The sequence below is a fragment of the Gavia stellata genome, chromosome 2, assembly GCF_030936135.1.
Source record: "Gavia stellata isolate bGavSte3 chromosome 2, bGavSte3.hap2, whole genome shotgun sequence".
Lineage (NCBI taxonomy): Eukaryota > Metazoa > Chordata > Aves > Gaviiformes > Gaviidae > Gavia > Gavia stellata.
In genome coordinates, this window is record NC_082595.1 from 58034271 (window position 1) to 58047292 (window position 13022).

The 13022-nt window shown below is 42.6% G+C and overlaps 1 protein-coding gene across 1 annotated transcript in view; it reads left to right on the top strand.

The window, feature by feature from the left end:
• Positions 1 to 7294: 7294 nt before the first annotated feature.
• ROS1 (ROS proto-oncogene 1, receptor tyrosine kinase) overlaps positions 7295 to 13022 on the top strand; it is a 73984-nt gene continuing 68256 nt past the window's right edge. The window contains exons 1-4 of the mRNA XM_059835508.1: positions 7295 to 7417; positions 9878 to 9931; positions 11644 to 11703; positions 12391 to 12417. Of these exons, the coding sequence (XP_059691491.1) occupies positions 7295 to 7417; positions 9878 to 9931; positions 11644 to 11703; positions 12391 to 12417 (264 nt within the window). The remainder of the gene's footprint in view (positions 7418 to 9877; positions 9932 to 11643; positions 11704 to 12390; positions 12418 to 13022) is intronic.

Consider the following 13022-nt stretch of genomic DNA (forward strand, 5'->3'; position numbering starts at 1 on the left):
TTCAGCCTCAGTGTGCACCCTCACCATTAGTGTTCAGGTGTAGCTCTGTGTGCCTGCCCCCCTCCTTGCTCTGCCATCTGCCTGACTTCTCGGGGAAGAAAACTTCCTCAGGAAGGAAACCTCCCTCAGCTGTCAGGAAACTTCCTCGGCCAAGGAAAAGGAAAAGCTGGTTCGACACCTGAACAACTGCTTTGCTGTGGGTCTGACAGCATGTCAGCACCAGCACAAGGGGCAGCATGCACACAGCTGGGGACAGAAAATACTTAGGCTGTTTTAAAGCATTGCAATTAATTTAAAACCAATACAGCTGAATGCAGGTGACTGCAGTTGTGGTCAATGGAGATGTCAGGCTTGGATCAGTGGCCTAAACAGAGGCACCTCCTGCCTTGTGAGATGCTTGGATGATCCCCCTGCCTCCCAGCTCCTGGTCCAGAAGGGCAGGGGTCTCCCTTGCTCTGAGGTGACGCCTGCCTGCCCAGGCCCTGAGGCGGCCCTGGCTGTCCCTGCCTGCCCCCAAGGGGCTCACCCCCTGGCCACTGCCAGGACCCCATGTCAGACTCCTGGGGCCACCAGCCCCTCCTCTCCCAGTGACCCTGCAGCAGGGCCCGTCTCCAGCTCCCACAGCCCTGCCCTGCCTGCCTGCAGGCCCTGCTGAGCCATAGGCCCGTGTCCCAGCCTGGCCTTGGCCTGTCCCCGTCCCCAGGGAGGTTCCCGATGCCGGGGGCTGGGGCTGCCTCAGTGCCCCCAGCTGCCCTGATCCTGGCTGGGGGTGGGACAGGACATGCCTGCTGGGCCCTGCCCTGGGGACACCCGGCTGTGGTGCCCCGACACCACCAGTCCTGTGTGAGCCTCTGGGATACCCTAAAACAGTGCAGGTGTCACCAGGGACCAAGCCCCAGGCATCCCCAGAGCCAGGGAGCAGGTGCATGGTCATGGGGCTCAGCACTGGCTGCCTCTCAGCAGGGTTGATCTGAATTTGGGGGCCGTGGAGGCACAGTCAGCCCTTCCCCTCTGACCAGCGGGGTGACAAGTGCCTCCTGAGGAAAGGCCATGCCTTAAATCAAGGCGGCTGTTGGTACTCCAAAGGGGCTTAGAGGATAAAATCTTAAGAGTCAGCTGGGCTGCCTGTGGTGCTGGCATACGTTAGCAAGTTGAGACACAATGTTGATTTTCCCACAGCATTTACCTTTTCACCTGTTATCACAGGTGGAAACGATGTGCTGGGTTACCATACCCAGGATTTCTCATGCCGGTAGTCCCAGCTAACCGTGGTCTTCCCAGGGGACATTTCCCTCTCCCTCAAACAAGAAGGGATCAGATGTATTTCCAGCTGTTTGCAACAAGTCCATGTTTGCCTGTTGGAAGCTCAAAAACATTTTAGAGAACTTGTTTAAGATTATTATTATTTTTTTTTCTACTTCAAGCAGCTTTGCTCTTGCTTGTGTGGAGAAGGGGAACTACTTGTTCCCGTGGACCAGCAGCAGTGCCAGTACCCAGGGGCACTGCTCAGCCAAGGAGAGGAGGACGGAAACTTTTGGGGGAGAGGGACTGAAACTCTAGATATTTACTGAAAGGTTAGTGAGCAGTGCATCCAAACAGCACTCCTGCAACACACCTTCACAAGCAGGTGATTGAAATGGTGAAATCCAGCCCCTGTTAACTCCTGCCCCACATGGTGGACACTGTTGCTTCTCTGGCTGTCACAAACTCCATGCAGATGGGCTCTCTTCTGGATTGCTGGATGAGCAATTTCTTTTTATGAAACTACTGGGAGATTAAATGTTCAGGTATTTTGGAATACCATGGAAACCAGGAGGTGTTAGCGGTAAAGCCTTTTATAGGAGCTGTTTAGGCAGGCTGAGCATCTGACTATTCTGAAGATCTCTACAAATATCATGTAATCTACACTACTGCTACACTTCTGCTCCTTTTGTCTTTTTCTCCTAATCTTGGCTTTATATCTTCTTATACACTGATCTACATGCTCAGAGCAATAAGTCACTCCCTCTGCAGTATGCAATCTTCTTTCCTTCTGTTCTTCTCTAAAAGCCTTTGCAAATCTTTTCTATGCAGTCCTCTTCAGACATGTTGCATCAGGCCGTTCTACATTTACACTGTTGCCCTGTCTGCTATTTGTGTATGCTGAAATACAGTTTTCTTCAAATTTCAGACTGCACATTTGATTAGTAACAATCAGAAGATACCTAATAGATAATACAGTTGAAAAAATCACTACAGAGCTTTGCAAATACCTTGCCAACCTATCCTCTTTAAAGCAATACAAAAAGCAGTGCAAGCTTTATCTACTTAACAGCAAGGATTTTATTGTCACTTTGTGCTAACTCTCTTTCTCCCCTGATGTCATATAGGATGATTACAAAAATGTAGGTTAGTAAGCCCTGATACATCTTTTTTCTTTCTTAGATTTGAATTTTTTGCCAGTATATTTATAGATCCTTGTTACCCTTTAGCATTCCTTATATTTTCTATCCTGGCCTAGCTTTCACATCTCTTGCTATTGTTAATCTCCACAGCTCAAACTTGCCTAGTCTGAAATCCATCACTGTACATCGTTTAAGGAGACATTTCTCCAGTCATCGTTACTGCAGATCAATAGAAACAAATCCCTGTCTCCTGACTGGTTTAGCTAAGTATCTCATGCATGACTGTCTTTCCAATTTGATCCAGTTTAACGGTCTACTTCTCCCCCCTCTCCAACCCCACTTCTCTAATCTGCAGAGATAGATATAAATCTTGAGCCAGACTCCAGGGGGTTTCTCTTGTACGGTCTTCCCTCTGTGCAAAGCGCTCCCTGACTGACTGGCTGCTATTGCCAGACCAAGAGCTGCCTTAGCAGTTGCACTAACAAATAAAAGGGGAGGGAGGTAGGGGCAGTGGAGGGAAGCTTTTTGCCCTTAGGTTCCTTGTTCACTTACTTTACTGAGAAATTCAAAAGCTAATGAGGGCCCATTGCTGGAGGGAAAATGAGAATAATCTGTGATCTTTGGAAAAGAGTGAAAATCCATCACCGTTAGTGAGTGCTTCACATCAGCATATCTTTTCAAGGCTACCCCCACAAGACAAAGGGGTTAGAAACTGATAAGTAAAAGCTGAGATTTTCCTTTTCATTGCTCTGCCCTGTAGGCTGGCTGCCGGATTTAGTCTCTCCTTTCTCACCTCTCCCAACTTCCCCCCACCCCAATACAGGACTCAAGAATGCGGTCTAACTTCAAGGAATTTTTAGTGCTATGTAACTGGGCACAAGCAGTCCAGATTAGACATAGACAATCGGGGCCTTTGCGTGTGCCCCTCCTTGACTCCTCATGCACCCCCTTTTCTGTTTTTGCGGTCCTTCCAATTGCTGCTGTGTGCGGTGGTTTTGTGAGACTACCTCCTGATGTGATTAAATGGCAGCGCATGGTCAAGTGTTTCATTTGATGAGATTTTAGGTGCCTGTCTCGCACGTAGGAGCAGATTAAAATTAGATGGCTGGAGAGTATATTACCTTGAGCTGCTTGGCCTATGTTTTTGATGGAGGTTGCTGCCACTGAGGCAGGGATAATGGCATGCCTCTTGGACTGGGTTCTGGGAGCTGCCCTGAAATTTGGCAGCTTTTGCTCTGGAGTATGAAAATAACCTGAAGTTGGCATCAGTTTATGTTAATGTGTTGGGTTGTAACCTTTGGCAGCCCAGGAGATGCTTTCCAACTGATCCCTCTGGATGTAGGGGCAACACTTCGTGTCTGTGCACTGGGGTGTATAGTAGGGGAGGCTGCCAACTCACCTTGAGCAAACGATTTCAGTCTGCTGTAAGTGCACAGGAGCCCTGACGATCATCAGTCTGCTTATATGATACCATTCATGTATAGATATGCACAAAGGTGTGCATGCTCACATACTGATCATGATAATTCCAGGTATAAAGAAGATGTTAGTTGCCTTGCTGGCAGTAATAATGCGCATTTTTATCCTCAAGAGATAATAGCCCATATTCATTATTATCAGGGCTGATCATTTGTCAGTATATATTTCTATTGCTCTCAAAGGAGTTTAAAAGATTAATCCACAGTTTGTGAGGTGCTCTGATATATACTGCTGTTGAGGTGGGGAATTTTAAGAATCTGCTTTTCTCTGTTACTCACTCCACTGCTATTTTTCTCCTCATTCACAGTCTTCTCCCTTACAGATTCTTGATTTTTCTCTCCCTGTGCTGGTCTTTGGGATGAAGGAAATTATATTCTGCAGGTAGATGTATAATATAAAGGACAAGGTATATTAATGATCTCTCACAGTTTGGATCCCTAGTTCTGTGCCAGGATGCAGTTTTATGGAAAAGATGCCCTTAAAAATAACACATACCCCATAATTTACAGATTTTACAAACTCTCCTTTTAAAGTTCAGTTTCTAACGCTCATAATTACTCTCTTCCTGAAGAATTCTTGAAATTTAAGTGAAAAATCCAAAGGCTCAGATGACTGCTAGTATTTGGCCAATGTGTTAGAAGGAACATAAACAAGAAAGGAGACAGTTCAGTGCTTTTTTTCTTTGAAGGTTCTGGTTTATGGGATGTTACAGTGACACCTGGTGGAAAACAGTGTTGGAAGGCTAAGAAAAATTTCTGCATTGTAAACCGAGTTGTTCTTTTGAATAATGTCTTTAATGTTCTAATTTTATTAACTATCTATATTGCAGTAATGGTTAGAGCCCATTTGTGCAAGGTATGCATGTACTACACAGACATGAATGTGCCAATTCTCACTTACAAGAACTATCACCATCAGTAATTGGAAATCTTTCCAGTTATAAAGAAAGGGTTAGTTATGTGTATTTGATAGTAGCCAAATTTCCTTGCCCTATGAGCCAAATGACAACATTTTTATGTGGCTGCTGACTTCTTCAGGCTTTCAGATGCACCTTGATTACAGTCCTCACCAGTATCTTAGCTGGATCCCTCCTTTTCCCCTCCCACTGTTCCTCCCTATATACCCCCAAACAAGACCCTAGACACATCCTAACAATAAATTGGTTCCTAAAAACCAAAACAAAACCCCAAAGTGTTGAATAATTAAATGCAATTAAAATATTGTTTTTTTAAAGATTGAACTTTTAGACACATTTGTTTACCTGGGCTACATCTAAATCAGTAATTTAAAGCCATGCCAGGCAGCATTCCTAATCCTGAGTGACCACACAGATTAACTGTTAAACTGTTAGAGTTGTCCCGGACTGGTTTTGGTCCACATCAGCACTAGGCCAAATAATGTCCAGGAACAGTTTGGGAGTTAGCAAAAGCTAGGAGCCATTCCTAATAGGTGGTTCAGTTGTGGCCACCCTCTCCTGGAGTATGAATGATTTTTGAAGTGTGGACCTGAGTTATCCGATGCCACCTGCTAGGGTATGGGCATGGGTATATTTAACTTACTGATATAGACCTAGAGACCAAATCCTGAAGGTCCAAAATCTCCTAAAGATCTATCCAAAGCACAAAGTGCAACTGCCTCAGGAAGAAATTGCAGCCTACAGCTGCCTGTCACCAGATTCCTCTTCAGTTTTGCTGCTCATGTGAGCTCTGACAAAGCTTCTTCAGCCAAGATGAGCTGGATTAGTAAAGAGCTACTATTTAAGCAGTCAGACTAAACCAGCTTATTTTGGCTGGAGCTAAGGAGTTCCCTCTTGAGCAGCTTTGCTGGTGGGCTGGAGGGAGGGCAGTATCCTTCTGGAATGGAGAAGTGACAAAGCAAATGGGGCAGTAACTCCCCCTCACCCGTGTAGCTGAAAGCCCTTAGCTGAAAGCTAAGCTCACTTTAGACGAGTCTTACTCTCATCTAGGAGTTCCCTTGAGTTGTGGTGAGGAGGCTGAGTTAATGCACAAGGAAACCCCCAAATGCTTCCCAGGACTAGTGGAAGAAAAGGAAGGAGCCTGCTCCACAAAGCCTTTCCTTCCTGGGACCACCTTCGAGCCATGTGCTTGGCAATATCTATCTGCTCTCTCCAGCCCGGCTTATCCTTTGCTCCTGTCTTGGTGCTTTTAGCTCCTTTCACCTACCATGCGCTGGTACAGCAGCACACGGGGCTGTGCTGCAGCCTGAATCAGAGAAAACAGCATCAGGTTTATGCTAACCAATTAACTTCTGTTGTTGGTGGGTTAGTGTTAACCAGATTCTCAGCCTGGTTTATCACATGACCGCAGGAATGTTTGCTTGGCAAGTGAGTGGGTCTTGGGAAGGCGAAGGAGCGCTTAGGTGTGGTGGGAAAGCGGGTCCCCTCTTTAAGCAGCAATGACAGGATGTGTCAGCTTAAACTGATCATTAAAATGCTATATTATTTATAAAATAGCACATTTTATTTGTAATGCATAATACACATGCACAAAAATGGCATAGCATTTGTTTATATATACATATATGCAAGCTGGTTCAATTTCCTATGGCAGTTCACAGAATGAGTCTGTGGATAGCTCTGCGGTACAACAGAGATGTGCCACAGACTGGGAGCTGGATGTATCTTAAGCTTGTGTTCCCACTGACCTCTTTAATGTGAGTCTTCAACTTTATGTAGGACTCTTCACATCTTTTTAAATCAGATACACGATTTATCCATCAGCTTCAATTTTCTTCCATGATATGGGCACAAACTTACTAGTGCAATTGTGCCCACTCATGTAGAGAACCCCTAGGAAATTGGCTCTGGTTAGTGTGCGTCTACATCGCATCAGAAGGCAGGTAGGGGTCTGTTTTGAGTGGTATTTTGGTGTGGAAACTAAACATTTGGAAACAGTCATTAAAATAGAGCATTAACATTTTTGTACTGACTGATATGAACTCCAGTGTTCTAACAAGATTACTCATCATCACAAACAAATTTTCTTAGTTGTATCCACTTGAAAATATTTAGAAATAGCTTAATCATAATAGAAATTAAGATTAGGCCAGTTTTCTCTTACTCTTTCCCTGTTTCCGTGTTGCTTGAAGCACCCGATTAAAAGCATTGTGCTTAGTTTCCTCTTTATGTTAATGACATTTATGTAAGGAGATACGCTGACTTTCATTGGTCAACTCTTTTGTTTCAGTGGTTTAATAAGCAACTATGAAATAGATGTTGTGCAATTTCAAGACAAGTGCTCCAGGAAGCTGAAAAGTTATTGAAGGAATGGAGTGTAAACAAGGATTTTAAAAATATTTAATAAACTGAAATGCAAAAATTTCACAGTTGAGTCTCCGTCATCTAGCCTAAAAGGAGTTCGTATGGCCAAGTCAAGGAAAGAATCAGACTGACAGATGAAACTGTTCAAGTTATGAGGAACACTTGCCTGTGGGATCTCCCGCTAAACAGACTTGCTGCTTTTTACTGTGTATGGATTTCTGCAGTGTACTGTACTTTCTCAAAAAATTGTCAAAACTTATGTACAAGTAACCTGGTAAGTTTTGAAAAAGTGTACTTAATCTTTTGAAACATAGATGGTTGTTAGCACTGTAAGAATTTTCTATTACATATCAGCTTTTTCAAAATTATTTTAAAGAATGTATCTGAGTAAAAGCAGAGTTTCAGAACTAAAGTTTAACATTTGAATTTGTGGAACCTGGTAAGGAAGAAATCCCATTAACCAGATTGCATGGGTTTTCATTTTATACTTTCTTTATATACTTATGTTCCAAGAGCTCCTGAAATGACTATAAATGCTAAAGACCCTAGAGGGTTGAGGAAAGACACCTTTATTCTTTCAGTTTATTCCCTTTACTTATCAGTTTCTGTCTAATCTATGAATTTTCTTATATAAACCTAGGAAAACTGTAAATTCGCAAGAAATTGGCTGGGAATCTGTGGCTCGCACAATTATCCTGAACTAGTTTCAGCTTCTTTTTTAGGTCATCTGTGCTTTAAATTGTGGATATTTCTTTAAGTATTACAGTAAGTGGTTGGATCCTTAATCTTACACTTTCTTAGTGTTCCTTTGAGTAGTTGAGTGGAATTTATTATTTTTCTCTCTACTGATGCATGACAAAGATAAGCAAAACCTCCCAAATCCAAACAATAATTCTGCATGAAGCTTTCAGGAGTTACCTCCTTGTTTCTATTTGCCTGAAATGTTGGTGTTGTTTAGAAGAACATGTATGTTTGCTCTGTGAAAAGGACATTTTGTGCTTTGGGGCTAACTAACTCTGGAAACCTACTGCAGAGGACTATCACCTGCTCCATTTTATTTCATACATTTGTCTGACAGTTCTTTTAAAACTATTTCTAACTCTTGCACCAGTGAAAGAGTTAATTACCTTCCCTGATGGAAGCCTATCATACAATGATAACTTTAATGGGGATCCTTTGATTTAAGCTTAAATTAATTCAGAATAAGAAATAAGTTGCTCTTCTTCTCAGCTTTGAAAGACAGGAAAATCACATTCATGTTCAGTGAATATACTGTGTAAGGGATTCAGATGAGAAATTCTTGATGATGTCAATTCTTGATTGACAGCCGGCTGAAGATGAGCCAGCAGTGTGCCCAGGTGACCGAGAAGGCCAACGGCATCTTGACCTGTATCAGAAACAGTGTGGCCAGCAGGAGTAGGGAGGTGATCGTGCCCCTGTACTCGGCGCTGGTGAGGCCGCACCTCGAGTACTGTGTTCAGTTTTGGGCCCCTCACTACAAGAAGGACATTGAGGTGCTGGAGCGTGTCCAGAGAAGGGCGACGAAGCTGGTGAGGGGTCTGGAGCACAAGTCTTATGAGGAGCGGCTGAGGGAACTGGGGTTGTTCAGCCTGGAGAAGAGGAGGCTGAGGGGAGACCTCATCGCTCTCTACAACTACCTGAAAGGGGGTTGCAGAGAGGTGGGTGTTGGTCTCTTCTCCCAAGTGACGAGTGACAGGACAAGAGGAAATGGCCTCAAGTTGCACCAGGGGAGATTCAGGCTGGATATTAGGAAGAATTTCTTTACTGAGAGAGTGATGAGACACTGGAATAAGCTGCCCAGGGAAGTGGTGGGGTCACCATCCCTGGAGGTGTTCAAGGAACATGTGGACGAGGCATTTTGGGACATGGTTTAATGGGCATGGTGGTGTTGGGTTGATGGTTGGACTTGATGATCTTACAGGTCTTTTCCAACCTTAGTGATTCTGTGATTCTGTGAAAAATATAATCTTGGGGTCTGAGAGCTGTAAATCTTACTTTTTGCCTCCAGTCTCCTTATTGTGTTCACATTTGCTTTGTGACACCTTTGATTCTCACTATTGTCACGGTGTGCCCAGTGTGCTGAAAATTTCTTCCTAAGAGTTGTTTTATCAAGGGTGCTCTTACCTGTTTGTAGGACAAAAGTTAAGACCTAACATTCAGCTTCTCCAAGGTTGTTAGGAATATCCTCAAATCATTCGCACTTCACAGGCAGTGACTGGTTTTGCACACTTCAAATGATGTGAAAAAATAGGCACCTTAACTCAAGAGCACTTTTGGCAGGAAAGGAAGGGCGGTCACCATATGGCTGCGTAAAACACCTTCAAAAGGAGGACAGACAAAAGCCATTTAGCTTGAAGGAAGGTCTTTCTGGTCCCAAGAGGTCAAAGCCACTTGGCTTTGTCATTTACACCCAACATATTTATGAAGCATTTGTTATTGACTCAGTGAACCGGAATCAGGAGATGAGAGCCAAATTCCTACCTGAGATAATTTAATTAACACCAGCTGATTCTGCCAATGTCTTTGTTTGATGGTACTCTGAAAGGAGTCTCAGTTTGAGAAGCTACTGGTATGTCAACAATTTTTTAAAATGAAGAAACATTAGTCAAAGAAAATTTGTTTTACAAGAAACTGATGCTTTAAAGTGTTTTAATCGAAGAATTTTGGGGAAACATTTTGACTCTTTGTAAAAATGTACGTATTTCTCTTACAGGAAGGAGAACTTGGAATTAATAACCTTTGCAATGTTAGTGACATCACTGGAGCAGTGAGTAATTGTTTACTTTGTTAATTACTAACATTTTATATTACTGCTATCTGAATAAAATGGGTACAATGATCATATTGTCAAAGTCAACATGTCAACGTAAATGTGCACAGTTGCCTGTCTGGCATGTCAGTAGGTTGTGTGCTTAGATTTGGCTCAAATTATTAAAGACACAACTATCTTTTTTGTTTAAATAAATGTGTGAAGGATGTGGATCTCTGCTGTGAGTCATGTTCACATTTGTGATCTGCAAAGTTCATAATCACTCATTTTTGAGAAAATGAGTAAAAACTAGTGTTCCCTCCAAAATGCAAATCATTAAGACTTTATTCAGCTACATTTGTACAGTTAAATAGTTTATTTTTGTTTGCTCAGTGATTTGATAGGAGAAAACTTAAAATGACAATTGTTGAAAATTTAGAGTTCTGTAGGATTTCAAACAGTTGTGTTTATCATGGGGAGCTCTTTAGCTTAACATGAGTTTTCCATAGCAGCATTCTTGTGAGGACTTTAGCTGATGTTCTCCTAGTTCAGATTTCAAATGTAATTCAAGCTGGCAGTTACACATATTCTTTGAAGAGTGGTGGAGTATTCAGTCATCAATATTTTCCACAGAGACTAGTGGCAAGCAGCCTCTCGGTGCATGGTATCTGGTGAGGCTGGGTCATTTATGATGCAGGAACCATAAAAGGCTGTGTTGTCACGACAATACATAGCAAGGTTGACTCGCCTATTTAAGTTACTGTGTATCTTTGCTCAGTGTTATCAAGTCTTACTGGTTTTTTCATGAGGCTTTGCAATGCTCGATGTCAGAGTCTCCTGCTTCCAAAGCTGTTCCCTTCCAGCTTCCTTTTAAAAAGAGAAATGTACATGACCATCAAGAAGTGGATGGGACAGTATCGACTGTCAGGACACTGGGAGGTCCAACATCAAATCCAAACCACATAATATTTATTACAACTTTGAAAACTCATGGTTTTAAAGCCAATGCCTTGCTTATTGGAGAGGGGGGGGCTTGTGTTGAATGGCTTTCCACTGTGCTTGGCTGTGCTGTGTGTACTGCCTATCTGTTACTTCTCCACAGAGAACAAGTGGTAAAATAAAGCTAGGAGAGAGGCAGTGCTGGCCGCACACATCACGGCTGGCTGGCTGACTCATTCCCAGAGTAAGACTGACTGTGGACTGTCTTAGCCAGGGCTCCTTCTGCCCCTGGAGCTGGGCATCAGCCCTTTCCTAATGCCTATGCAAAGCTGAGCTGTCTCTTGAGGTGATAGTCACAGTCTACTCAGGTGCCCTGCAGTCCTTTTAGTGCTCTCAGGACACGCGAGGGTGTCAAAGTCTTTACGAGAGCTCAACATATATTTGAACACCTACTGTTTTGCACAAAGCAACCTCTAAGAATGATTTAGTTTTTCTTCTGCTCTATATTTGATTTTACATTGAGAAGGGTACCATGCAACATAACCCCATTACTGTAGTATCTGAGTACCTATCATCTTTGGTATATTTAGTATTTTTCTTACAAAGTGCTGTAGATGCCTATCTTATTGGTAAGGAACCGGGGCACAAAGGAACTAAATGACTTGGTCACGCAGAATGTTTTACTGCAGATGGAAATTGAACTATTGTCCTCACCCTTAGAACTGGAGCATCTCTTCTCTTTAAAAATGTGATTTCAAAGTCCTTTTTAAAGCCACCGTCTGTCTTTGCAGTGCATGCAGGGATGTCAGTTTTGGAATGCAATGGTGGAAATCAATTGCCCACTGAAATGTGTGAGTATTGCCTTAGCCTTGGCTCAATAGCACTTGTCTCCAGTCCATCAACTACCTTATCCAATGGCAGATGTGGAAAACCTAACCAGAGCAGTGTTTTTGTGAAAAGATGTAGTGGCTGTATTTTCTCACAGTACGTTTATAAACTCTCTTTTGGGAAGATGATAATTCTTGCTATGGGAATTACTTGTAAAATCAAAAATTTTCATTGTGTTTGTCAAAATGTGGGGACATTTTACAGTTCATTAAGCTCAACCACTCACCCAGATTTTCAGGCAGCGAGAAAGAACTAGCCCTTTTCAGGATTTCACTCTACTGGGGCCTGTCTCAGAGTTATGTGCAGATGTAAATGAAGCACATGGTCTTTACTAGATTGATTTCTCACTTTTACTAAACCAGATGGATAAGAATTAGCATTGGTCTGGGACAACTGCCATGATAGTTTTTAAACTGCTCTTTTTTCTGGACCTCTTGAACACCTGAAGCTCATTCATCCTTGGCATCGTTTTAATGTTGACTTTCTAGTTTTCAAGTGTGGGTTTTCCTTCTTTCATTATTTGCCAGTGATAAGGTTTTGTAGTGTACTTTCACTGTAAAAAACTTCTAATTAATTGATATTATCTGTTTGAAACACTCTGTGATTATATTTATGCTAATCGCGCATTTTATTAATTTGCTTCTTGGCAGAACAAGACATACACCAGAGCATGTGAGGTAAGTTAAATGCTATCAGATCAATACAAAAAAATCATGACTTCAGTGATTACTATGTCCACATATTGCTAAGAAATACAATGTAGATACACAAACTTATCAATCCAAGTCTAATTTTTTTGTGCTCCCTAAAGCTGAAGAATGAGTTAAGTACCTGAATCCTTTCTTTCCAGCATGGTAGCTAAGGACATGTTTGCATTAAAAAATGCTGTGTAGCAAAGAATATTGTTTCAAAGAAAGCAGACTAATCACACGGGTATGGAATGCAGTACAGACTACAGACCTATTTAAACTATGTTCTAGGCTCTCACAGGAGTCTTGTTCTATCCAGTTTTTCATTAATGCCACAGAGATGAACCAGAGAGAATGCTTATTAAGCCTGGTATGACACCAGCTTCGGGAGAAGTGGAAACAAGGCATGGGAACTAGACGACAAAACACACTCTTGACTGGGTAAAGAGTCCGAACGAAAGAAAATGCAAGTCAGTAACAGGCAACGTGTTGCCCTTTAGAAAGAGGTCTCAAATGGGGAGTGCTTGGTCTGTGCTGCGGATGGACTGGCGTTTGCAGTAATAAGTATGAGGCAACAAAGTGCTGCTAAAGAG